At 59.3% G+C, this 22,898-nt stretch overlaps 2 protein-coding genes and 1 long non-coding RNA gene across 6 annotated transcripts in view; 2 read left to right on the forward strand and 1 right to left on the reverse strand.

Annotated features, from left to right (window-relative positions):
* Positions 1–7,757, forward strand: CERS2 (ceramide synthase 2). Its single transcript, XM_074566707.1, has 12 exons — positions 1–132; positions 1,946–2,119; positions 2,763–2,880; positions 2,963–3,081; positions 3,268–3,325; positions 3,432–3,482; positions 3,788–3,880; positions 4,111–4,239; positions 4,327–4,433; positions 4,559–4,712; positions 4,970–6,476; positions 7,644–7,757. The coding sequence occupies exons 2-11, from the start codon at positions 1,947–1,949 to the stop codon at positions 5,102–5,104; spliced, it is 1,137 nt and encodes a 378-aa protein (XP_074422808.1). The 5' UTR covers positions 1–132; position 1,946; the 3' UTR covers positions 5,105–6,476; positions 7,644–7,757.
* The window catches only part of SETDB1 (SET domain bifurcated histone lysine methyltransferase 1), a 20,498-nt gene continuing 4,474 nt past the window's right edge, over positions 6,875–22,898 (reverse strand). For 3 of the 4 annotated variants that reach the window (XM_074566521.1, XM_074566523.1, XM_074566522.1), the window contains 16 exons: positions 22,499–22,700; positions 21,148–21,221; positions 20,590–20,780; positions 19,538–19,667; positions 19,018–19,156; positions 16,333–16,491; positions 15,019–15,621; positions 14,628–14,744; positions 14,146–14,315; positions 12,652–13,268; positions 12,184–12,212; positions 10,957–11,089; positions 10,070–10,235; positions 9,386–9,597; positions 8,866–8,954; positions 6,875–8,270 (listed from right to left, as the gene is read on the reverse strand). In XM_074566521.1, the coding sequence (XP_074422622.1) occupies positions 8,153–8,270; positions 8,866–8,954; positions 9,386–9,597; positions 10,070–10,235; positions 10,957–11,089; positions 12,184–12,212; positions 12,652–13,268; positions 14,146–14,315; positions 14,628–14,744; positions 15,019–15,621; positions 16,333–16,491; positions 19,018–19,156; positions 19,538–19,667; positions 20,590–20,780; positions 21,148–21,221; positions 22,499–22,700 (3,149 nt within the window). In that variant the 3' untranslated portion in view covers positions 6,875–8,152. Of the gene's footprint in view, positions 8,271–8,865; positions 8,955–9,385; positions 9,598–10,069; positions 10,236–10,956; positions 11,090–12,183; positions 12,213–12,651; positions 13,269–14,145; positions 14,316–14,627; positions 14,745–15,018; positions 15,622–16,332; positions 16,492–17,416; positions 18,660–19,017; positions 19,157–19,537; positions 19,668–20,589; positions 20,781–21,147; positions 21,222–22,498; positions 22,701–22,898 lie in introns of those variants that run through there. The other variant, XM_074566524.1, reaches the window with a different exon arrangement.
* LOC141734694 (uncharacterized) lies at positions 13,063–17,613 on the forward strand. The gene is made up of 3 exons (XR_012584569.1): positions 13,063–13,200; positions 13,469–13,711; positions 14,097–17,613. It is a non-coding gene; the product is annotated as an uncharacterized LOC141734694 (long non-coding RNA).

Raw genomic sequence — 22,898 nt, forward strand, 5'->3', positions numbered from 1 at the left:
GCCCTACGGCGTTGGCGGTGACGTCACTCCCGCCGCTGCCTGGCGCGGGGCGGGGGCGCGCGCGCGTGCGGGGCGGCGGGGGGGGGGCCGCGAGCGGCAGCGCGAGGCGGCGGCGGCTCCGGGCGGCGGCGCGTGAGTGGGGCCGGGGGGGGGGGGGGGCGGTGATGGGGCCTCCGGGGCCTCCGGTCTCCGCCGGGGGGGCCGGGCCGGGGCGGGTCGGGTCGGGTCGGGGCGGCGGCTCCGGCCGGGCCGCGGGGCGGGGGGGGGGGGCGGTTCCCGGTTCCCCCCCCCCCCCCCTTCCGCGATCCTCCGGGCCTCCCCGTTATGGTGGGCCCGGGGCGGGCGGGGCAGGGCCCGGCGCGGTGGGAGGGAGGCCCGGAGGCGGGGGAAGGGGGGGGGTCGGGCTCCCCCCCGGAGCCCGGCGGGGCTCCCCCCCGGTGCTCCCCGGCCGGCGCCCCGAGCCGCGATCGCGGGGGGGGGGGGCGGTGTGTGTATGAGGTCGGTGCCCCCCAGACCCGCTGCCAGGCCCCGGGCCCGGTCGCCGTCCCTACCGCGGCTGGGGTGCGGCCCCCTGGGCGGGCCCGGGTCTCTCCGGCCGGGGTGACCCCCACCGAGGGGGGGCGACACGCTCTCCGGGAGCCCCCGGTGCGAGGTCCCGGCCGGGCTCCGGTGCCCAGCGACGCCCCCGGCCCCGTTTTTTTCTCCGTAGCTTAAAAATGTCAGGATTTTCTCACTTTCCAGCTCCTAAACTCACCTCGGGGCAGGGGGTGGGGAGCTGACGGTGCCTCCCGGGCCCGGCACCGCTCCCTCCCGGGGCCATCGGCGGGTCCCCGGTGTCCCGGGGGAGGAGACGCCGCCGGCCCTGACCGGGGCCTCACCCCCGAGCCCTCCCACGCCGCGGCTGCCGCCCGCCCCGTTACCGACCCGTTACCGCCCGCGGCGCCGCCGGCCCCAAAACCGCCCCCCCCGGCCCCGACACAGCGGGAACCGGGCCCACGCTCCCGCCGGGGCCTTGCGAAACCGGCCCCGGCCGTTCCTTTCTCCCCGCCCTGCAGCGAAGCCGCCTCCTCCCCGGCATCAACCCCGGCCCGGCGGTGGCGGGGACACCCCCCTCCCGGGGGGACGGGGACGCCCCTCGAGGGACAGGAACCTCCTCCCCGGGGGGACGGGGACACCCCTTGAGGGACGGGAACCCCCCCAGGGGGACAGCGATACCTCCCCTGCCCCCCGTCCCAGCCCCACGGAGGGGGGTCCCGGGGGGGGGGGACGTGGGGACACCGGCCGGTGCCAGCGTGGACGCGCTGGGATGCCCCGGCCCCGCGGTGACGGTGACACGGTGGACCCAGCGGGAGCCTTTTTTTGAGCCACAAAAGTCCTCTTTGTGCCGCCGGCAAATCCCTAATCCCGCGGCGGGGGGGCCGGCGGAGGGGGGGCCGTGCCTCAGTTTCCCCCCACCCCACCCCGCGGTGCTGGGCCACGTGCCCGGCGTCACCCCCGCGATGCCACACGGAGGGGACCGTGGCGGGGGGGGGGGGGGGTGTCCCCGTGCGGTGCCGTGGGGGAAGTCCCGGAGGCCAGGACGGTGCCGGGGCTCGATCCCGGTTAATCATCACCCGCTGACCTCTCGCCCCGGGGAACAAAGTCCCTCCGTGCCGCAGCCCAGCACCGGGCGGCGCCGGGGGCGTTTCGGCAGCCCGCAGACCCCCCGCTCCCCACCCCCCATCCCGGCACCGGGGGCATTTCACCGGGCCCCCCCCACCACCCCGGCGTGGGGCTGGGCCGGGGGCTCGCGGGGAGCCCAGGTGGGGTCTGGGGGCGCCGGCTCCAGCCGGGGCTCTGCGGACGGAGCCGGCGGCACGAAGCGGGGGGCGGGGTACGACCGGCTGCCCCCGTGGGGGTGCGGGCCCCCCCTCACCGCCCCCCTTTCCCCCCCCCGCCCCCCCAGCATGTTCCAGACCCTGTACAGCTATTTTTGGTGGGAACGGCTCTGGCTGCCGGTGAACCTCACCTGGGCCGACCTGGAGGACCGGGATGGGCGAGTCTACGCCAAAGCCGCCGACCTCTACATCACCCTGCCCTTGGCCTTCCTCTTCCTCGTCGTCCGGCACCTCTTTGAGACGTGAGTCCCTTCCCCGGGCGGGGGGGACACACACACACCCCCCCTTTTCCCCCCCCTGCCCCCCAGCCCTGATCCAGCCCCTCCCCATGCGCGTGGGGACACACTGCCGTGCCCCCTGGATGCGTCACCGTGTCCTCAGCCCGCTTGGGGGTGGCGGCTGCACCCCAGGGGTCCTGTCCCTGTCCCTGCGTGTGTGTGTGTCCCCCCCCACCCACCCCCCCAGATCTCGCTCGGTGCCGGGGACCTGCCCCACACAAGCCCGGCTTTGTGCATCCTCGGCCGCCCTTATCGCGGCACCGTCGGCGTTTAAGGAGCGATTTGTTGGGCAAACAATGGCGGGCCCAGGCCAGGAACAGACGGGGCTTTGTTGGGAGGGCTGGAGGAGCCGGGGGGGGGGGGGGACACCCTTCGCCAGGGTGGGGGCGGCCCCGCTGCTCCCTTGCAGGCCGGTCCCCCCACCCTGGGGTGACAGAGGGACCTGGGGGGGTTCCCCTCTGGTAAAACCCACCTTGGAGAAGCAGCAGCGGGATGGGGAAACTGAGGCACCGAGCGGCTGGGGGGTCCCTGGGTGGCTTTGAGGGGGTGACGCCAGCCGGGTGACACAGAAATGGGGACGTTTTGTGTCCCCTTACTCCTTCCCCAGGTACGTGGCCACCCCACTGGCCGGGCTACTGAACGTCAAGGAGAAGATCAGGTTAAAAGCCACCCCCAACGCCGTGCTGGAGAAGTTTTATGCCGCCACCACCAAACACCCCAAGCAGGTGAGGGGACAGGGAGAAGGGGGGTTGTCCCCAAAAGGGGCTCACCGTGGCCCCGGGGCGGTGACGTCCCTGCCGTCCCCAGGCCGACGTGGAGATGCTCTCCAAGAAGAGCGGCTGCACGGTGCGGCAGGTGGAGCGCTGGTTTCGCCGCCGTCGCAACCAGGACCGGCCCAGCCTGCTCAAGAAGTTCCGGGAGGCCAGGTGAGACCCCGCGCCCGGCGTCACCGTCACCCTGCGACGGTTGGGACTGGAGGCGGGGGGGGGGACGACACCCCCGCTCGGCTGGGAACCGCCCCGGGAAGGGGGGAAATATGGGGCTGGTGGGTCCGTCCTTCTCCCTCCCTCGCCCCGGTGCCCCTCTGAGGACCGTCTGCTTCCTTTTTCCAGTTGGCGATTCACGTTTTACCTTATTGCTTTCATTGCTGGCATGGCTGTCATAGTGGATGTAAGTGGCGGCCCCCCCCTTGTGCGCCCCTACCCCCCCCCCCCCACCCCGCCCCCCAGGCCCCCTTTAACGCTTCTCTGTCTCTCTCCCCTCCCGCGTCCCGCAGAAACCCTGGTTCTACGACCTCCGGGAGGTGTGGAACGGGTACCCCATCCAGGTGAGCGCCCGTCCCATCGCCCTCCCGCCGCCCGTCCTGCTCCCCCCCGGGACCAATTGCGGTGCTGTGGTGGTGGGGGGCAGGGGAACCGGAGCCCCCGGGGGGGGCGCACGGCGTCTCTGGCAGCCGCGCGGGCCGGAGTGATGCACGGGGAAGGGGGCTGCGCGCCGTGGGGGGTGGAAGGGTCCCCAGGATACCCGTGGGTCTGGCTGGTGGCCACACAAGGGGATGGACCCCCCCCACCTCCAATGGGGCACGTGGAGGATCTGCGCCCCCCCGCCCCCAGCCCGTCTCTTGGCTTTCAGAGCATGCTGCCCTCCCAGTACTGGTACTACATGATCGAACTCTCCTTCTACTGGTCCCTGCTCTTCAGCATCGCCTCCGACGTCAAGCGCAAGGTGGGCTGCGGCGCCGGGGGGGGGCTCTCTGGGGACGGGGAGGGGGGGCAGACACAGGGACGTCCTGGCAGGGTTTTCTTCGCCCTCGAGGCGTGGGCGTTAGGGACCCGCGGGGGGCTGGGGGCCGAGATCCCGGAGAGACGAGAGGGACGTCGGGGTGCTGGGGGTGGGAGCCGGGCTGCGGTAACCATCCCCCCCCACCCCCCCCCCGCCCCGCTCCCCCTCCGCAGGACTTCAAAGAGCAAATCATCCACCACGTCGCCACCATCATCCTCATCAGCTTCTCCTGGTTCGCCAACTACATCCGCGTGGGGACGCTCATCATGGCCCTGCACGACTCCTCGGACTATCTGCTGGAGGTATTGTCCCCCTCCGCGCCCCCACGGCCGTGCCTGTGTCCTGCGTGCCCTCCCCGACTCACCCCCCCCCGCCTCCCCCCCCCGCAGTCCGCCAAGATGTTCAACTACGCCGGCTGGAGAAACACCTGCAATAACATCTTCATCGTCTTCGCCGCCGTCTTCATCGTCACCCGCCTGGTCATCCTGCCTTTCTGGTGAGCGCTGGTGGCTGGCGAAAGGGTGGGGAAACTGAGGCGCGGGGTGGGGAGACCCACCGGGACGGGGTGTGGGGGGGCGCGATGGCGGTCCCTGCCCCTAACGGGACTGCTTCTCCCGGCAGGATCATGCACTGCACGGTGGTTTATCCGCTGGAGCTCTACCCTGCCTTCTTCGGCTACTACTTCTTCAACTTCATGATGGCGGTGCTGCAGTCGCTGCACATCTTCTGGGCCTACCTCATCATCCGCATGGCCCAGAAGTTCATAACTGGAAAGGCAAGATGGGGGGGGGGGGCGGGCCTGGGGGCGGCGTGGGTCTGCCTCAGCAGCAGTGGAGGTGGCGGGAGGGGGATGGGGTTTGCGATGGAGACCCCCAAACCCTGCAGCCGGACGGCACGTGGCTTCCCGAGTCCTGCGGAGCCCCTGGTGGGGAGGAAACGCGGTGGTTGTGATGGGGGAAACTGAGGCACAGCGGGAAAATGGGGGGGGTCACTGACCAGCCCCCCCCGCCCCGCCTTCTCTCCCCCCCACAGGTGGTGGAGGACGAGAGGAGCGACCGCGAAGAGACGGACAACTCGGAGGAGGAGGAGGAGGCGGCGGCGGCGAAGAACGGGCCCCTCTCCAACGGCCACCCCGTCCTCAACAACAACCACCGCAAAACCGACTGAGCGCCCTCGCCCCGTCTCTGCGCCCGCGGGGGCGGCCAGGGGCCCCGCCGGAGGCCAAAAACCCGTGAGATGTCAAATCCCACCGATGCCACCCTCGCCAAGGTCCCCGTGTCCCCCCTCCATCTTCTCCCCTCCCTGCTCCGACGGAGCAAACCGGGACTCCCCGGAGAGCCCCTCTCGGCCCCCAGCCCCCTCCGGAGCGGGGCCGCGGCTCCGGGGGCGGCAGCGGTCGCTGCTTCTCCACCTCACGCTCACCGTTGGTGCCCTTTTTCTGCCTTTCACCTGCTGCCTTAATCCACTGCCGTGCCCTGGGACGGGCAGAGCGAGGAGGGCTCCCGCCGGCGTCCCCCCCGAACCCCCCGGCCCCTCGCCGGGCTCCAGCCCCACCGTTACTCCCCCCGTTTCCCGGGGCGGGGAGCGCGTCCTCAGCAGCTGCCTCTTCAAATCCTGGGAAAAAGCCCCTTTCCCGGCCCGAGCCCTGCTCCGCCGCTCTGGGAGGGATGGGGAGGGGGGAACGGGTCGTGTTCCGGGGGTTTCGGTGACGGCGTGACACTATGGAAGTTCTTGGGGTGGGGGGGGAAGAAGGAAACTGCGGGGTTTAGTCACTACGAGCGTCTCACGGAGGAATTTAATCCCCTCGTTTTTCTTCTGTAAATGGGTTTTGAGTCTTTCCCTCTCCAAGGCCTTTCCCGGTCCCTTCCCCCGGCTGTAACAGGACAAATTTGCAACTGATTTTTTTTTTTCTTTTTTTTTTTTTTTTTTTTTCTCCTCTTTCTATTTATTTGGAAGACGGAAGGAGCCGGGCTTTGGCTCTGCCTCCCGCATCCACCCGGGATGCTGCGAGACCTCCCAGCGCGGAGGGGTTTGGGGGGGCGGGGGGGGGGGTGGGCCGGGGAGGGGGTGGGAGGGGGAAAAGGACCATTAACCAACGTCAGACCAAAACGTGTTTTGTTGTTTTTGTTTTTTTAAAAAAATAAAAGGTTAAATATATTAAAAGTTAAAAACTAATAAACTTCAGTAAAAAAAAAAAAAAAAAATAAAGGGTTTGGGCATCTTCTGTGGCCCTGGGGGGGGGGTTTGGGGGTGATCGCTTTGGCACGGCTGCCTTTAGCTTTTGTTTAGGTGAGGCTAAAAGTGGGCAGATTGGAGTATTTTTGGTGGTTTTGTATTTTTTTTTGTTTTTCCCCCCCCTTCCCCCCTCCCGGAAAGCTCTGCGCGTCTTCAGAACCGGGCCGGAGCGGGGGCTTCGGCCGCTGGAGGAGCCCTGGGCCCCCGCTGCCGGAGGAGAAGCGGCCGCTCCGTCGGGATGACAAAGCTGCCGTTGAGGTGGACGCTGGGGACGGAGCCGCGGCTCGCGGAGGCCCCTAGAAAGGTGGTTTTGGTTTTTTTTATATATTTCTAAAAGGTTATTTAGCAGGGGAAAAAAAAAGCCTCCCCTTGTGCCGGGCTGCAGGAGCCGGGCGCTGGTGGCGTTTGGGTGCCCGAGGGACCTGGGGGGGTGGGGGGGTGCGGCTGGAACCGGCTCCAGCTCTTCCCCCCCCCGACGAGGTTTTGCCTGTCGGGCGATTTGATTCCAATTTGTAAAAATAGTAAAAAAAAAAAAAAAATCTACCTCTTTTAGCCCCCCCCCCCGCCCCCGGCGGTGGTTGGCGGTGGTTTAGGGACCCCTTTGGCTCGGCAGGTCCGAGCCCTGTCACCACCCCCCCTCCAAAAAAAAAAAAAAAAAGAAAGAAAAGCCAAACCCCAGCACTTGACATTGTGAATTGCTGCTGGGGGGGGGGGGAAAGCGAGTTTTCCTTGTGGAGCCGCTGGGCTGGGGCCGTGTCCACCCCCCCCCGGCCGCCTGCGCCAGCGCGGCCCTTCCCTGCCCCCGGCCGCAGGTGCCCGAAACCAGTTTGGGTCGATCGAGTCAAGTTCAAGTCTGGCGCAGCCGCAGCTCCGGCGCAGGAATTTAAGCCAAATTCCGTATTTTGAGGGCCCCCCCCACGGTTACATCCCGGGTCGGGGCGTGGGGTGGGGGAAGGCAGCCGGCGTCAAACCTGCTCCCGAGGAAGGAAAGTTTGAACCAGCTTCTCTTTGGCTTTAACAAGTGGTGGATTTAATGAGTATTTGTTTTGTTGGAAGGAGGAAAAGGTGAAAATGCCCGGGGGGGGCGCGTTGCCCTCCCTGTGCCCGGGCACATCTGAACCCGCCGGGGCCCAGCCGCCTCTGTTAGTTTTCCTGCAAGGCCCGTGGAAAGGGGGATGAAGGAAGTGGGAAAATCCTGCTCTTCCAGGGTTTGGTGGGGTTTGTTTTTTTTTTTGCTGTGTCTAAAGTAGGGGGCAATTTTTTTTTCTCTCTTTTTTTTTTTTTTTTAATAGAAAAACATACTTTATTGCTTTTTAACATTGAAAAGATTCTTTACAACGTATCACAGTCGAAGACAGATTTTTTTTTTTTTTTTTTTTTTTTTCTTCATTTAAATCCACATCACCACTTATTAAATCCAGCTTGGTCCGCTCTTACTGGGCTTATCTCCCCTATCCTCGCTCCCTCCCAGAGCCGCAGGGACAGCACGGGCTCAGTCCCACCCCTGGAGTCCCGGGAAAGCGTTTCCTGCTGGAAAAACGGGCAGCGACAGGCGCCGGAGCTGCAGCTGCCCGGGGCTTTGTGTCTTCGAGGTGGTGGGGAGCTGGAGGAGAGCAGGAACGGCCGCTTGGCAGCGGCTCGGGCAGGTAAGGGCTTGGCTCGTGGCCTTTCTGGCGATGCCGAGGGACAGGCTGTCCTCTCGCAGGGTGACTGTTGCCCCTGGGCTGCGGGAGAAGCCAAGCTCGCAGCACGAAGGTTGGCGTCACGCCCCCCCTGCCCCGCTGCAGCTGTCACCACGTGCCAGGTGACGTTTCCGGGCCGTGTCCATCTGTAATTTTTCAAGTGAAGGGGAGAAGTGGAAGCCCCTGGACTCGGCTTCGTAACAGTCGCTATTGAACAACCGCCTCTTCAGGAGAAACTTCACCCTCGCGAAGGGGAAGTCAGCACCGAGCCTGCGGTTAAGAGGGAGCCGGGGTGGGCTCAGAGCAGCCGCCCCCGGCACTCGATGGCCCCGCAGCAGCACAGCAGCTCTTTGCCTTCCACGCTGCCCACTTCGTAGTTGTAATCCCAGGTCAGCTCTGTGCCGGCTCGTATCCTCCTGGGAAGTGAAAACAGAAAGAGGCACAGGTTGGGAGAAGAGGCCACGCCGAGGAGGAGGAGGAGGAGGAGGAGGACGAGGAGGAGGACGAGGAGGAGGAGGGGCTGGAGCTCCTGTTAGCAGAGAGCAACGCTTCCATCCCACCTCTCTGGCCAGGGCGGCGCAGTCCAGCCTCCCCCGGGGCAAGGGTGAAGCAGCCGGCGCGGCCGCAGCGAGCAAAGGGACAAAGTTCCCCGGTTAATCACTCCCGTGGGGCTTCACAGAGGAGACGCCGCGCTGGCGGTGCCAAAGAGGGACGTGGTAGGGATTCACCACCGTCCGGCGCTGCCCGGAGGTTTGGGACTCAAACACGCTGGGGCAGGCGGCTGCCCCGCGCTCAACTCCCCCTTTGCATCCCTAAAACTGACGCAAATCGCACCAGAATCTCCACGGCAGGGAGCGATGTTCTCACCCAACGCATCTCCAAGCTTTTCCCCGCTCCGGGAGCCGCACTGGGGTTACCAGGAGGAGGGAAAGACCCAGCCCGCACCAAAGAGCTGGGTCCAACCCAGCCCTGTGAACCGGCAGCCCCTTCCCCAAGCGCGCCGCCACTCACTTGCTGGCGAAGAAGGCGACCCAGGGGAAGCGGAGGTCGTGCGTGTCCACAAAAACGTTCTGCACGAAGAGGTTAGGGCTGCAGCTATGCTGGAAAGGGAGCGGAGACAAAACGCAGTGAGCGAGTTCCTGCGGCGGGAGGGACGCGAAGCAGCCAGCAGTAAACACCAGCCTTTATAAACAAGCAGCATTCCCGATGCGTCCAGCGCGCGCCTGCTGAGACGGGACACGCTCCCTCCCCTGCCCGCACGACACGGGATGAGTCATAAGACCCGCGCTCGCAAAGGTAACGGGCCCTGGAAGGAGTGACTGAGCCGTCCTGCTTACCACGCGTCACGGGGCCGGAGCGGCTGCCCTGTTTCACTCAGGGCGGGGAAAACATCCTCCTAGTCCTGCTCTTTTTCCACTTTTTTTTTTTACTGTTATTTATCTAGTCTTGGGGAGAACAGGCCCGTTGAACGGACAGGTCACCCCAAATACATCCCCTTCCCTTCCTCCCCCCGCCAAGGGCAGTGACTCACGTTGAGGTACCGGCCCAGGTTCCCTTCCAGCTTGGCATCGATGATATAACAGGACTCCTCCCCGTCGTAGAACTGGCGGGTGGTTCTGCGGACGGGCGCGCTCTCGCCTTTCTCGGCCGCTGCCATGTTGGTTGACTTGATGGCGATCCCGTGAGTCGATTTGAGGGCGAAGCCGCGGGTGGATTTCACCGCCACCTGCCTCTTCACAGGACCTGCCGCAAGAGAGGAGCAAAGACGGCCGCGGTCGCTCTCCAGGCACCCCGCGGTGGTGCTGCTGGCCCAAGACGCTCTCCTCTTTCACACGGAACTAACGAACCCCTTGGGACGCAGCTCGGCTCTAAAATACCACCCTGGGATGGCTCCCGGGAATCTCCCAGCTCTCCGCTCAACCCAGCGGAGCCTGGAGACCCGCCATAAGAAGCCCCCACTGTTGCTTTTTCTCAGCTACCCACAAATATCTAGTCTCCAGGACCGGGTTTTGCAGTTACGTCTCAAAGAGCACGTGGGGAAGCTTCAGCCCTCGGCCGTTACACAGAGCTCTGGGGTGCCTGGAGCAGGACGGGCCACGCTCGCAGCCGCTACATCCTCATCAGCCCTTCCTGGTGGTTTCTGGCCAGAATTTCTCGCTGCACCTCTGGACGTTCCACACTCGGCCCTTGTTCCTCCCCCGGCAGCTGTCCTCACCTGACCCAGACGAGGGGTTTTTCTTGTCGTCCCCTTCCTCCTCCTCGGAGCCCGAGGAAATGGTCTGGATGTCGTCGCTGTCGTTGGCGGTGCCCTGGGCCTGCCCCGCCGCCGCCTGCCCGTTCTCCCCCTCGCTGTCCGTGCTGCTGGAGAGGGTCAGCACGTCCTGCGGAGAGGCATTACCGGCTCCTGAGCGCCGCTGGGGGCAGGGAGAGCATCGCTCCATCGCCTCCCAGGCGACGGTCAGGGCTCCCCTCTTCCCCCAGCAGCATTTGCTCTCTTTTAGCAGAGGATCTGGGTGCTCTAGGAAGCCGTTTCGAAGGGGATCGCACACGCGGACACTGCGATGGGAGCTGGAATGGGACAGAAGCCCCATCTCCCAGGGCAGTGTTTGAGACAGCAGTGGGGTCTCAGGGAGCCCGTTAAGCCCTGCAGCACCCAGGCTGCCAGCGATCCATGAGCCTGCACCATGAGGTGCTCTGGGCTTTGCAAGGAAGGGAGAAGACCCCAAAAAGCAAAGACTGGCCCCCAGGATGGCTTCCTAGACCCGGCTCTGCCGAGCAATGGGTCCCTGGTGTGCTGGGTTTGCCAACCAAGGTGCTGCATCCCATAATAACCCATGGCCCAACACCATGTTGTCCTCATTTTTTTTTGGGCTTTCAGGACCTGGCAAGACCCCCACCGGGCGAAGAAAATCAACCCCCTGCCAGGAAATCACGACGATGAACCACAAGCCCTGCGCTGCTGCTCAGCTGGGAAGGAAAGTGGGATAGAGACAACCCAAAGGAAGGTTCAAGGCCTTCATCAAACCAGCCCCGGGCTGGGGCAGAGCCAGCCCCCCCTCCCCCTTCCAGCCCAGGTCTGAAGCCCGAAGGATCAGCGCTTACGTCCGTGGTGGGCTGCGGGGCGAGAGAATGCCGTCTGCTCTGGAGCAGGGCGGTCTTGCTCGTCGGCCTGCGGATCCCTTCCAGCTTGGGAGGGCTGGGGTTGTAGCCGTACATCCTTCCCACGTCGCTCAGCCTGCGGGGTGAGGACAAGAGCGGGTCACGCTGGCATCTCCGGGAGCCCACCCGCGGGCCAGGCAGAGAGACGGGAGCTGGACAAGGCTGCTGTCTCCAAACCCTCCCGACCTCTCCGCTTACTCTGTCGGCGGCATTTGAAGGGACAGAGCGCACCCTCAGCAAGTTCGCCGATGACACAGAGCTGGGGGGCGGTGGCTGACACAGCAGAAGGCCGTGCCACCATCCAGAGAGACCGGGACAGGCTGGAGAGTTGGGTGGAGAGAAACCTTATGAAATTCAACCAGGGCAAGTGCAGGGTGCTGCACCTGGGGAGGGATAACGCCCCGCACCAGGACAGGCTGGGGGTGACCTGCTGGAGAGCAGCTCTGCGGAAAGAGACCTGGGAGTCCTGGCGGACAACGGGATGGCCACGAGCCAGCGATGGGCCCTTGTGGCCAAGAAGGCCAGTGGCATCCTGGGGGGCATCCAGAAGAGCGTGGCCAGCAGGTGGAGGGAGGTCATCCTCCCCCTCTGCTCTGCCCTGGGGAGGCCGCGTCTGGAGCACTGTGTCCAGCTCCCCAGTTCAAGAAGGACAGGGAAGTGCTGGAGAGGGGACAGCAAAGGGCTACCAAGATGGTGAGGGGTCTGGGACACCTCTCTGATGAGGAAAGGCTGAAGGATTTGGGTCCCTTCAGTCTGGAAAAAAGACGACTGAGGGGGGGACCTTATCAATGCTTATAAATACTTCAAGGGGGGGTGGCAGGAGAATGGGGCCAGGCTCTTCTCAGTGGTGCCCAGCAACTTGACCATGGGAAGTTCCATCTCAACACGAGGAGGAACTTCTTGACTTTGAGGGTGGCACAGCCCTGGCCCAGGCTGCCCAGAGAGGTGGTGGGGTCTCCGGAGACATCCCAAACCCACCTAGACGTGTTCCTGTGCCCCCTGCTCTGGGTGACCCTGCTGTGGCAGGGGCTGGGTGATCTCCAGAGGTCCCTTCCAACCCCTGCCAGTCTGGGATTCGGTGATTAATAGAGTTCAGGGGCAGCCCTAGAGTTGCAGCAATTCACTCACTTGGAAATAAAAGGCAGGAAAATACAATTTAAGGAACCTTACCCGGGAATTTTGGTTGGATCTTCAGGTTCCTGCAGAGGGGAGAAGTACAGAAGGTTAAAATCTCTCCCTTTTGGAGCACCCTTCAGCCCTTGCAGAAATGGTCCCCGAACACCACCCTGGGTGTGAGAAGCCAGGTGTCCCCCACCGCTCAGTGCGACACCCAGTCCAGGGGGTGCTCCAGAAGGGCCAAGTTCTGACCACAGGTCTCCCCCGGCTCCACATCCCGCACAGTGGGTCTCCACTTCCCCCAGGAAGGGGAAAGACACCTCCCTGCCCCACCACAGTGGGCAAGGGCCAAGTAAGCGGGGCAAGGGGACACCAAGGGGCACCACCTAGTGCTGCTGTACGGGTGGAGAAGCCATTTGGGCAAGAGCACAGCCGAGGCACATCTCTGCGCCTCCATTTCCTCATCCCTGCCCCCAAGGCAGGGGACAATGCTCATCTCCCAGTCCCACAGCCCTCCCTTACATCTTTCTTCACTGCCTTTGACTCTCTGTCCACGTTGTCCAGGGCCGAAGCGGAAGGTTTCTCTCTCTCACCAGGGAGGTCCATTTTGCTGGCCTTGGCTTCGCTGCCTTCGCTCATCTTGAAAGAGGAGGCGCTGTCATTGTCCTGGAAGCCGTCAGACATGCTGTTGGAGCTCAGCCACGAGGCCACTTTGTTCTTGGAGGTCTCTTCCGACACCGGCAGCTTACAGGAGGCAGCCACCGCCGTCTCGTCGTGGCTGATTTGCCGGGTGAGCCCCGAGTCCTTGGAGGCTGTCTCCGACAGCCCGTTCTCCTTCTGGCCCCGGGTCTGCCGTCGTGTGGCATAGCTGCGCCATACCGAGCTGGTGCTGAAGTCCTCGTCCTTGCAGAAGTTGTCGTCAGAGCTGTCCTCGTTGGACTCCTCCTGCTCCTCAGTGCCTGTGTTCTCCTCCTCTTCGTCCTTGAGGTCCACCCCGCTGCTGTCCGAAGAGCATTTTGCGTCGCTCTCGTAGCCCTCCTTGAAGTTCTCCACGCTCTCGATGTGATCCAGGTTCGCAAAATATTCATCACCCATCTCTAACCCCTCTTTGTCGGCGAAGTCGTCCGTGAGGATTTTCCCTGGGGGTGGGGAATAGAAAACCAAGTGTGAGTTTTCCCGGGATGACATTCCTACCCCATAAATTTTATCCTCCCCAAAGGCTCTCTGGGAGCAAACAGGACTGACACCGCTTTATTCCAAAGCTGGGCTGGAAATACTCGAGGTAATAAAAACCTGAAGCGTGGTGGCCGGTTTAAAGTGGGCCCTTTCTAACACCCAGGCTTCCACCAAGGAAATCTCTAACCAGGAACTCAAACGGGGCGACTGCTGCTCCTCTGAAGGGCTGGAGGCGAGGGTGTGGCGCAGAGGCAACATTAAGGGCAAGAAACCAGAGCACGAGAACTCAGGCGATGCCCGCAGTTAGTTTCACTTCAGAGTCAACGCCAACCACGCTGCGCAACTTCTGCATTTGGTTGCTTTGTGCCCGTGTCCCGGCGACTGGTTCGACGTAAACAGGAAGCAGGTAGGTGTCGATTCACCCTCAGCGGGCAGAAACGGCGCTGGGGATCCCAGCCCTTCTCTTGACGCTGGCACTGCAGCCACGCTGGGCTCTCGGTTCCGAGTTGGGCAAGGGAGGGGCATCGATCGGGAAATCAAAGTGCTGCGAGTTCATCATCTAAGTTCTCGCTTTCCTGTCCCCTTAACAAGGGCGGGAAGAGCTTCACACCCGTTCTGCTGGGTTTTGCATTTCGCCATAAACAAAGCCTAGATTTCAGGCCTGCCACAACCAGATCTTTTCAAACACAAATCCCCCTCCCCCTCCTTTACCCAAACCAAAGCAGATTCCTATCTGAATACGTGTGACCGCTGGGAAAAGCACTGGCTCAACAGAGGCTTTTCACTCACAGCACCTGAGAAGAGGCTTCTACCTGCTCATTCCGCGGGGCGAGATCCTACCTGCGTAGATGCAGACGAAAGAGCCTTTCGCAATATCATCAAGGCAGCGAATGCCCCAGCCCTTGTTCTGCGTCTTGAATAACTGCAGTCGGACTTGGAGCCCGTGTTGGACCAAGCGATTGGTGCACATGTTAATGTTGCACTTGCACCTCTTGTTGCACTCGTAAACTCTGAAAGAAAGGAAGAACGGTGACATCTTCCCAGAGAAAGCCGCATCCCAAGGCTTGGTGTGGTACCAGTCATGGTGCAAAAGGGACCTGCAGCAGCGGCTTAAAGCTCAGCCGAGCAGGAGGAGTGTGGTTGCCAGGTTCTACGGTAACGCACAGCGATCCCGGGCCACGCATTAGCCGATGAACCAAGAACAGAGGTGGGTTTTCAGCACTTAGCTCTGGGAAATACCGCCTCTCCGAGAGCACCGGAGGCCGAGTTTCTGGGGCTGGTATTTGTGAGGGAAGGAGAAGAGGCAGCTCAGCTCTACTCACCCTGTCGGGAGGCATTCTTCCAGCCTTTTGTGCTGGTATCCCGAATTGGGGTTGATCTGTCCACCTGGGGTGCAGCCAGTCGCTTGGACTGTCAGCTGGTGACAGGCACATTTCGATCTAGAGACACACAGAGAAAAACCCACCCGTGCCCCAGAGGATAGTTTTACCCACCGGTTTCGCAGCAGGAAAAAGAAATCGCATCTTTCTGCATGAATATACGCAGAGACAGGCACACGGGGCTTGACCTGGAGTCAAATGTGTGACCCAGCAGAGCTGCGCAGGCTCAAAGCCCGGAGCAGGGCCGCCTTGGGCTGTTTTTTCAGGGCCGGCAGCACCGTCCAGGTGCTGTCCCCCACCCTCCAGGCCCAGCGACACACGAGGAGTCACCTACTTGTCTCTGCAGCCGTCTTTGCAGTCGCAGCCCACGAGGAACTCCCAGCTGGTGTTGATGTAAACCCCTTTGCCGGGGATGCGTTCTTTGCTGTAGGCCACCTGCGGAGGCGGGGTGTTATCGATCTCGTTGACACAGGACAGCGGCACGTCCTCCCTGCCCTTGGTAATGTCTGCGATGTAGTAGTAGGGTTTGTAGGGCTGGAACTTGCGATCCACCAGCACATAGGGGTCCAGGCAGAACATCTCCAGGAAAAGGAAGTCGCAGTCTGTCTCAAAAAGGTAGCGCTCGATCTCCTGCATGGTTCGCAGGCAGAGCCCGCACGGCGTCTTGTAGAGGACATGGAAGCCCATCTTGCGGTTGACCCGTCGGCGGGCTGTCATCCGTCGGAAGTCGTAGAGCAGCGGGATGAGCAGGGGGTTCTTGCTGCGGTACTGATCACTGCGGATGGGACGGACGCGGGACAGGCAGGTGTAGCTGCAGACGTGCGGCAGGTAGAAGAGTTTCTCCAGCGGGGCTCGGTACGGGGGCTCGTTGGGCACGCGGTCCATCATGCCGTGGAAGGCCTGTGCCGTGCCACCGCCCGCCTGGCTGCTGGAGAGCCTGTTACAGGGACAGGGATACACTGAGCAACCGCGGCTTAAGGAAGAGCGGTGCTTTCTCCTCAAACTGCAGAAGGATTTCAGGCACTTAATTCCTATCAAAGCAGCTGGTGGTTACACACTGGGACACCTTGTTGGATTTGCTGCTTAGTCCAATTAGAAACAAGCCCCAGCGTCCCCTGGGAGTGCGGCTGGGCAGGCCCCAAAGGGCGCGTTACCAGCAGCAGAGAACGCAAGAAAACCCCCTAAATCGGACCTAGGCAAGCAGAAACGAGCACAAGCTGGTTGTGGTCTCAGAACTGGGATCAACAGCTTCTGTGCTGTGGATTGATTGCCACAAAGCCACCCCCGTGGAAAAGCCACCTGCAGATTTACAGGAAGAGCAGCTCCCCCCTGAGCCCCAGGAAGCTCATAGAAACAGGAGTCCTCTACAAACAAGCAGGGTCAGAGGCTTTGGCCAGGGTCCCACTGGGGTAAGCTCTGGTCAGAAGCGATAAGAGACCCTCCAAGCTGAAGCCAACCACAAAACGTAACGAACAGTTGTGTGGGCAGGAGAACAAGGTAAGTGGAAGACAAATGCTCAGGACCAGACAAGCTGACACATAAAGGTGTCAGTCCATGACAAAATAAACCTGCGCTAAAACCAAACGAGCATCCCAAACTCTCCCAGGGACGCAGGGATTTGTATTAAGCGCAAACGCGCTTTGCTCACCGATGCTGCGGAGCTGCACCGGTCCTTCCCGCTGGAGGTGTATCACTGAGGACAGGCGAAGAAGGCGACGACTGCCCGGAGCCCACGGAGCCAGGACGGAAGGAAGTGCTTTTCTTGGCCACTTGCTTTCTCGACTGGGCCAGCTGACTGTCGGAGCATCTGCACGAGGGAGGAAGGGAGGCAATTTGCAAGAGGCACACGCTCGCGCAACTGGTAGGAGTCAAAATAACACTCCACCATGGCAGTCAGCAGCAGTGCCCCACCCAAGTAAAACCGAGCAGATTTTTCCCAACGAGTGTGAAAATCAGCCCATTTGTGACTACTTGTGCTACAGCGTTCCCGCAACAACCCCCACCAAGTGCCCAGAACTCAGCTACGTTTAAAAGTGACTTCTGAGATACTGCTATTTATTTGGAATTGAGACATGAGGGTGAGAGGGAGCGTAACGAGGATGCCCAAGGCCTTCGTTTCAGGAAGCCGGACAAACCAGTACGTGAAGAAACCCCTGCAATAGCAGAAATGAGTTTAGAGAGGCTCAGTCAGTGCTACAGTACTGAGCAGTGGGAGGAACAAGAAGTACAGAGGACTCTTTTGTCCGCACCGAGTAACAAGATAAGATTGTAGAGGGGAAGGTAATAACACCACTGACAAAAGGGCTACGAGGGGCTCCCGAACACCTCTGCAGCCCGACGACCACCACCAGGAAGGTGGGAGGCACCTGGAAGACACTAACCCTCATGCTCTGAGCAAACAGCAGCGGAGGTTTTCAATCCATTTACAGCGATTAAGCAGAAAAACACCCCAAATCAGCCCCCAGTTTTCCCACAAGTGGAAGAACATAGTTATGCTATCAGGGCAGCCAGTGAGAGCAGGAGGGGGCGACCGTTTCTGCAAACATCTGCCTTAAAAGCAAGGTGTTAACGCACGTTTCAAAATTTGAGAGCAAGAGCAAAAAGCTTCTATCAACGGGCTTTAGCCAGAAATGGCTGACAGCAGCTCCCTGGCGCCATAGAATTTGAAAGCCAGACTAGAGAGGGAAGAGAACCAGGCCTTCCTCAGACTAAACAAAACACCAGAGCGAAGAAACCATTCTCCCAGTTTTAATGATCTAAAACCAATGTGTTTTTAACCCATTAGCATCCCTCAGGACAGCGGGGACATGGATATAGTATGTTGCCTTCAATCAATGTTAAAAAAGAATTGTCTTTGTGCAGTTCATGATTTAACAGCCAGGCAGGGAAAGGTCTGTAGTGTCTGCTTGTATCAGATCAGAAAACAAGATCCTAAAGTCAAAGACTTTGTGGGGAGAGGGGGGGGGAAAAAAAAAAAAAAAAAAAGAAAAAAGTGTTTCTTGTAACCACTGCAAGGACTGTGAAATGGCAAAGGAGAGATTTGTCAGCCGACAAGGCTCAGGCTGGCTGATCGCCGCAGTCCAACTTCATCATCTTCATTGCACGTCCTTCCTACAGCCCTGACGGCTCGGGGTGCCCTCGTGTTAGCGCAACAGCCCAGCTCTTCCTCTGTTCGCAACTGGGGTCCCAGACTGACGGCGGAGGAGCCAGTGGTGCACTTCTCACGCCGGAGCAGACCTCCTTCAGCATCGGCCTCTCTTCTTGGTCACGTAAGAGATGAGGAACAAGGCTATTATGGCTTCGATTCTCAAGTCTTGGTCAAAATGGCACAGGAGGAGCATTTCCAAGTTAGCCCCTGACATCCAGGGGCAGAATGGGCCGTACTGCACTGGTACTTGAGAGGAACCCCATCCTGAGACCCGAGGCTGGGGGCAGGTGGGGTTTCTTAGATGCTGCTAAACCTAGAGAGCATCCGGGAAATAAAGATTCACGTGCTGCACGGGTTCCTTACAGCTGGGACATCTCCTTTCTCCCTTTTGCCCATACAGCAAGGCGCAGTCACAGCAGAAGACGTGCTGGCAGGGGACCAGGCGTCCACAGATTCGGATAGGAAATCCACAGTGGTGGCAAAAATGAACCGGGACAGCATCTCTCTCCCCTAGAAAGTTACTGAAGTCCCAGAGCAGATGCTCAGGTACCCTGGTGTTCTCCAACACGCTCCCTTCATCACAAGGCTGAGTTCCTCCTTCATCCAGGCCTCCTTCGGCACTAGCCTGCAGCTCCGAGAACGTCCCGCTTGGGCCCCTTGCGTCAGGGGGCACATGTGCGACTTGGCTGTGGCTTAGCTTTATCAGGTTTGGTCCGTGACCACCGAGACCAGCCACTGATCCCGAGTTCTCAGTGCCTCGTAAGTCAGCGAGGTCTGCGAGCAGGTCAGTCCAAGTGGAGGAATACAAGGCAGCCGGGGGCCAGTGCCTGGATCGTGACACGAGGGAGCAATTCAGATTTTCAGAAGAGAAGGAGCAAACGTTTCTAACTTGGAAATACATCAAGCGCGAAGCTTTAGCCCTGCGTAAGAACACGGCATTTGGCTCAGGGGGTACTGGGCTGTCAGCTCTCCCGCCCCCAATTACTCATCCAGCAGCCTTTATCTAGGATCTCCCCTAGAAGCACGACTAAAACCAATTTGTGGAACCAGGAAACAAGCCATGGAGGAAACCTGCACCTGAGGATTGCTCTACACGGAAAGGGCGGTGCCTGAAAGAGCTGAGCACTGTAGACAAAATGCAAGAGGAGGCAGTGGTGGAAGCAGAGAACTGACTCGAGTACTTACTCCATCTCAGCAGGCTGCGGAGAAACGGACCGTGCAGCCAGCGAGGCTGCCTGCATTTGCTCTAAAGGTTTGTACTGGGTACCAGCTCCCGTTAAATCTTGCGTATATTGTACTACAGGCCCTTTGCTCCTGACAGCACCTAGTGGGGAAGGGGAAAAAGCAAAGTATCAACAGGAATAGTCTCTACCATCAACCAAAGTTTGTTGCGCTAGCCACAAAATACCGATTTGTGGCAACCAACACAGAGGCGTTTGCAATTAACGCTGGGTCACTGCCTGAGCCCCGAGTCACAGCCAGTCACCCCAAAGAGATTGTGATCACTTCACACAACCACAGTCTGGTTTCGCGGCATTTTTGTGCCAGAAGAAAAAGCCCACTGGAAATCTTAAATCTCCAGGAGTTCTGTTGAAAAAAACCACCAAACCCTAACAAAAACCAAAACCGCCCACCCGCCCCCACCAACCCACAATGCGTTCATTTATACTCCAGGATACGCATTAAAGAAAAAGATGCCACACACCGACGTTGGGACGTGTCCTTGCTTGTCCACTTTGCTTCTTTTCTTGGGTGGAGGCTGTGGAAGTTTTCATGCTGAACATGGGCTCGAGGCGCGTGGAACCCCGGTAAATCCACTCACAGCGTTTGTCATCCTGCAGCAAGGAGAAGGCAACACTCACAGCACCTACGGCAAGAGCTTCCAGAGGTACGATACAGGCCTGGGAGACACCAGCGTGCTTTTACGGTGAGCAGAATCAAATGGAAAAGAGGGAAAGCACTGACCTGAGGGCTCTTGAAAGACCATGCAGCCAAGAGAGGACAAAAGGCCTCATCATAGCAGGTGGAACACTGAATACAAACCAAATCTAGAAATACCAAGACCCCAGGCTTCAACTGCAGTTGTGTTTTCAGCTCAACAACTGACTAATGAGGCACTGCTGGAAAACCCGACTCCCTCAGGAAGACAAGCTAACGCCTCCGCACAAACCCAATCTGCTCTAGGACAGGGAGGTTAAACTTGCAAGTGCGCCACGTCTTCCCCAGCGGCTACGCAGTTATCTAGTCAGGAAGGGAGCCAAGTGGGCCCAGATAGTACGTCTGCTCCCTTTCTGCAATCTGTAGAATTTAAGCAAGCAGAATTATCTCAGCTTCTGCTCGGTTTTTCTCCCGCTTTTCAAACCAGCAGTTGTATTCAGACAAAAGACATGGCTGGGTGTTTACATCAAGAAAGGGATGAGGACAGAATACCTGCAGGTGATGGATTTTGTTTCTTATTCATCTACCACTTTAAAGTTTCACATGCAAAACGCTTTAAATGGCTTTTGAAGCTTTTGTCATGCAAATGAAGGAGTCTCACCTTCACATCAATCCACAGAAGAAACTGGGCGGTCTAACAACTACGAAAAAATACCTGCTCGAAAAAATACCTGCTCGCTTCGGGCCCCTGTCTGACTGGAGCAAGGAAACCAGACTTGACCAGCCCAAAAGAGTCAGTCCCGTCCCCGCCCTCCCTCCTCCCCCGCTCCAATTTAAGCCCATCTTCCCCCTCTAATGGGAGAAAGGAAATCGTCCTACCAGGAACAGGATTTTGACCAGACTGCCATCCACTTCTTCCACTCTGGATTTCCACCAAGTCCCTTCCCACTCCGTTTTGATGAGCTGGCCGTTCTTCAGCAGCACCATGGGGCGGTTGGGGTACGCTGTGATGTACTCCTCGATGAAATCGCGACAGGAAACATCCTCTATGTCTTCCCAGGTCTTTTTCACTGTTCAGGAAAGAGAAGAGGAGGAAAGAGTCTTACAAAGAGCATCTTTCCTTCTTTTTCAAAGAGATCCCAGACGGATTTTTACATAAGAAGAGCCAAGCAGCAATCCTGAGCGGCCGGATTTTTGGTGGTAGGGCATCCAGCCACGCTAACGCGCCCAGAGTGCAAGGAGTCACAGCGCACTCACTCCGCCAGTAATAAGCCACTGTTTCCTCCAGCTTCATATGCAAAGCAAACGTCTACAGGCACAGCACCGGAGGGGACATGCAGTCTGTCCCCTGGCCTTTGAGCCCAGGCTCTTTCGTGTACCCAAAGGCTCTCCGGATAATTTCAGTGTTGGGACACAGGAGAGGCAGAGAGCACTCACGTGGCCTGCAGATCGGGTACAGCTCCCACTCCTTGACATATGAAGCGTAGCCATCATCAAAGAAGATCAGGAACCTGGAGAAGAGCAGAGAGAACAAGCGTTGGAGGTTGGAATTAGAAATGCAGCTCCATGTCACACAATGAAAGTGGAGCACCCCTCCTGTTTCCCCTGCCTGTCCCAAAGACTCTCAGATCGGATACGGTGGACAAAGAGAGACCGAAGTGATCACTTCTGCCACGCGATAACGACTTTTACAGCACTGCCACTTCCCCTGGCTGTTTCAGAACAGCTCTCCCCCAGCCCTAAGCTACCCCTGTGCTCCCAAAGCTAAAGCAGAGGCTGCCTAAAGGCTTCCCAGCAGCACAGGCTCCCTCCCTCTGCTCCAGATTCCCTCTGCGCCTCAGCCACAGGAGGTAAAGGAAGGGAAAAGAGTTTAATGGCTCCTAGTCTCTGCAAGAAAAGTTATTTTTTGAGCCCTTGGGACAAAGCGGCAGCGGAGCCTGCACTGCGTAACTCGAACCACAGGGACAGAGCTGGGGGACACCTCCAGGGCTCCACCTGCAGACAGGAGATGGCACGAGAGAGTCCCCAGTGCCTGCAGGGGACCAGGAGCTCGGAGGGGACACCCCCAAGGCTGCATACGGCACCCACTGAGCACTGCCTGCCCCTGAATAACAACTTCAGGACTCGGAGCCGCATAAAGGTGGCATTATGAGAGATCAGCATTACAGCCAGCCTAGCCAGGAGGAGTAAATTTGCAATATGAGTAATAAATGCAGTTCATTTTCAGTTATTAAAGGTGTATCAGATAGAGCTTTACACAATTAGGCATTTATGGCAGATCCCCGTTTGAAACAAACAGGGCGATTATATCCTTTATGACTCTCCGAAAGACCACAAGCCTAAACCACACCACGGAAGAAGCCCTGCCCCTTATTTATACGCAACTGAAGAGGCTGCTTTAGACCTGCTGCTCCTTCTCCTGAAGTGCTCTGGCAACACTGCTGGCACGAAAGGCTTCTAGGGCTCATATTTCCTAACGCTACGTTTTATGCCTTGAGCAGCGCAGACTTCCATTTGTGTGATAATTTGACCGAATTACCAGATACAGTTTCTGACTCGGGGACATGAGTAATAGAATGGAAGCTCCACCCAGAGCTTTCAGAGATAAGAAAGACTGAAGAAACAACCTTCAGAACTACATCCACGGAGAGGGCAGAAAAGAATTTAGCTCTCACAATAGCATATATACCAATATACTTTTTTTCTTTTCTTGTTTTCCTAAAAACAAAACAAAGAAACAAAAACAAAACAGAGAGAGGGGTACATGACTGTGGAGGAGAATTAATACCTGTCTTTATTCTTTACGTTTGGGGTTTCAGCCACAATGCCAGCGTACAGCCAAACCTGATTCCCGTCCTTGTATTTTGCCACAACCCTGCTGCCAACGTAGTGTTTCTCAGGCGAGGGGTGATAGTCGTAAGCGATGTGATTGCCAGAAAGCAAACTCTTCCCTTTATTATCAAATTTCACTTTGTACTTCTTACCAGCAGCTGAAAGACATTTCAACACGGCAAGATAAATAAAAGCCAAGCGATTTCATACAAGAAGTCCGACGCCATATATCATTCCGATCCAAGCCCAGAACTTATTTGATAGCTTTTCAGAAGTTAATCCGTAAGGTAAAGTGTTATTGTGGAGGTGTGCTGCTTCCACAGCACAGGAGAGGACCTGCTCCAAGCCTCACCAGC

The sequence above is a fragment of the Larus michahellis genome, chromosome 24 (assembly GCF_964199755.1).
Source record: "Larus michahellis chromosome 24, bLarMic1.1, whole genome shotgun sequence".
Classification (NCBI taxonomy): domain Eukaryota; kingdom Metazoa; phylum Chordata; class Aves; order Charadriiformes; family Laridae; genus Larus; species Larus michahellis.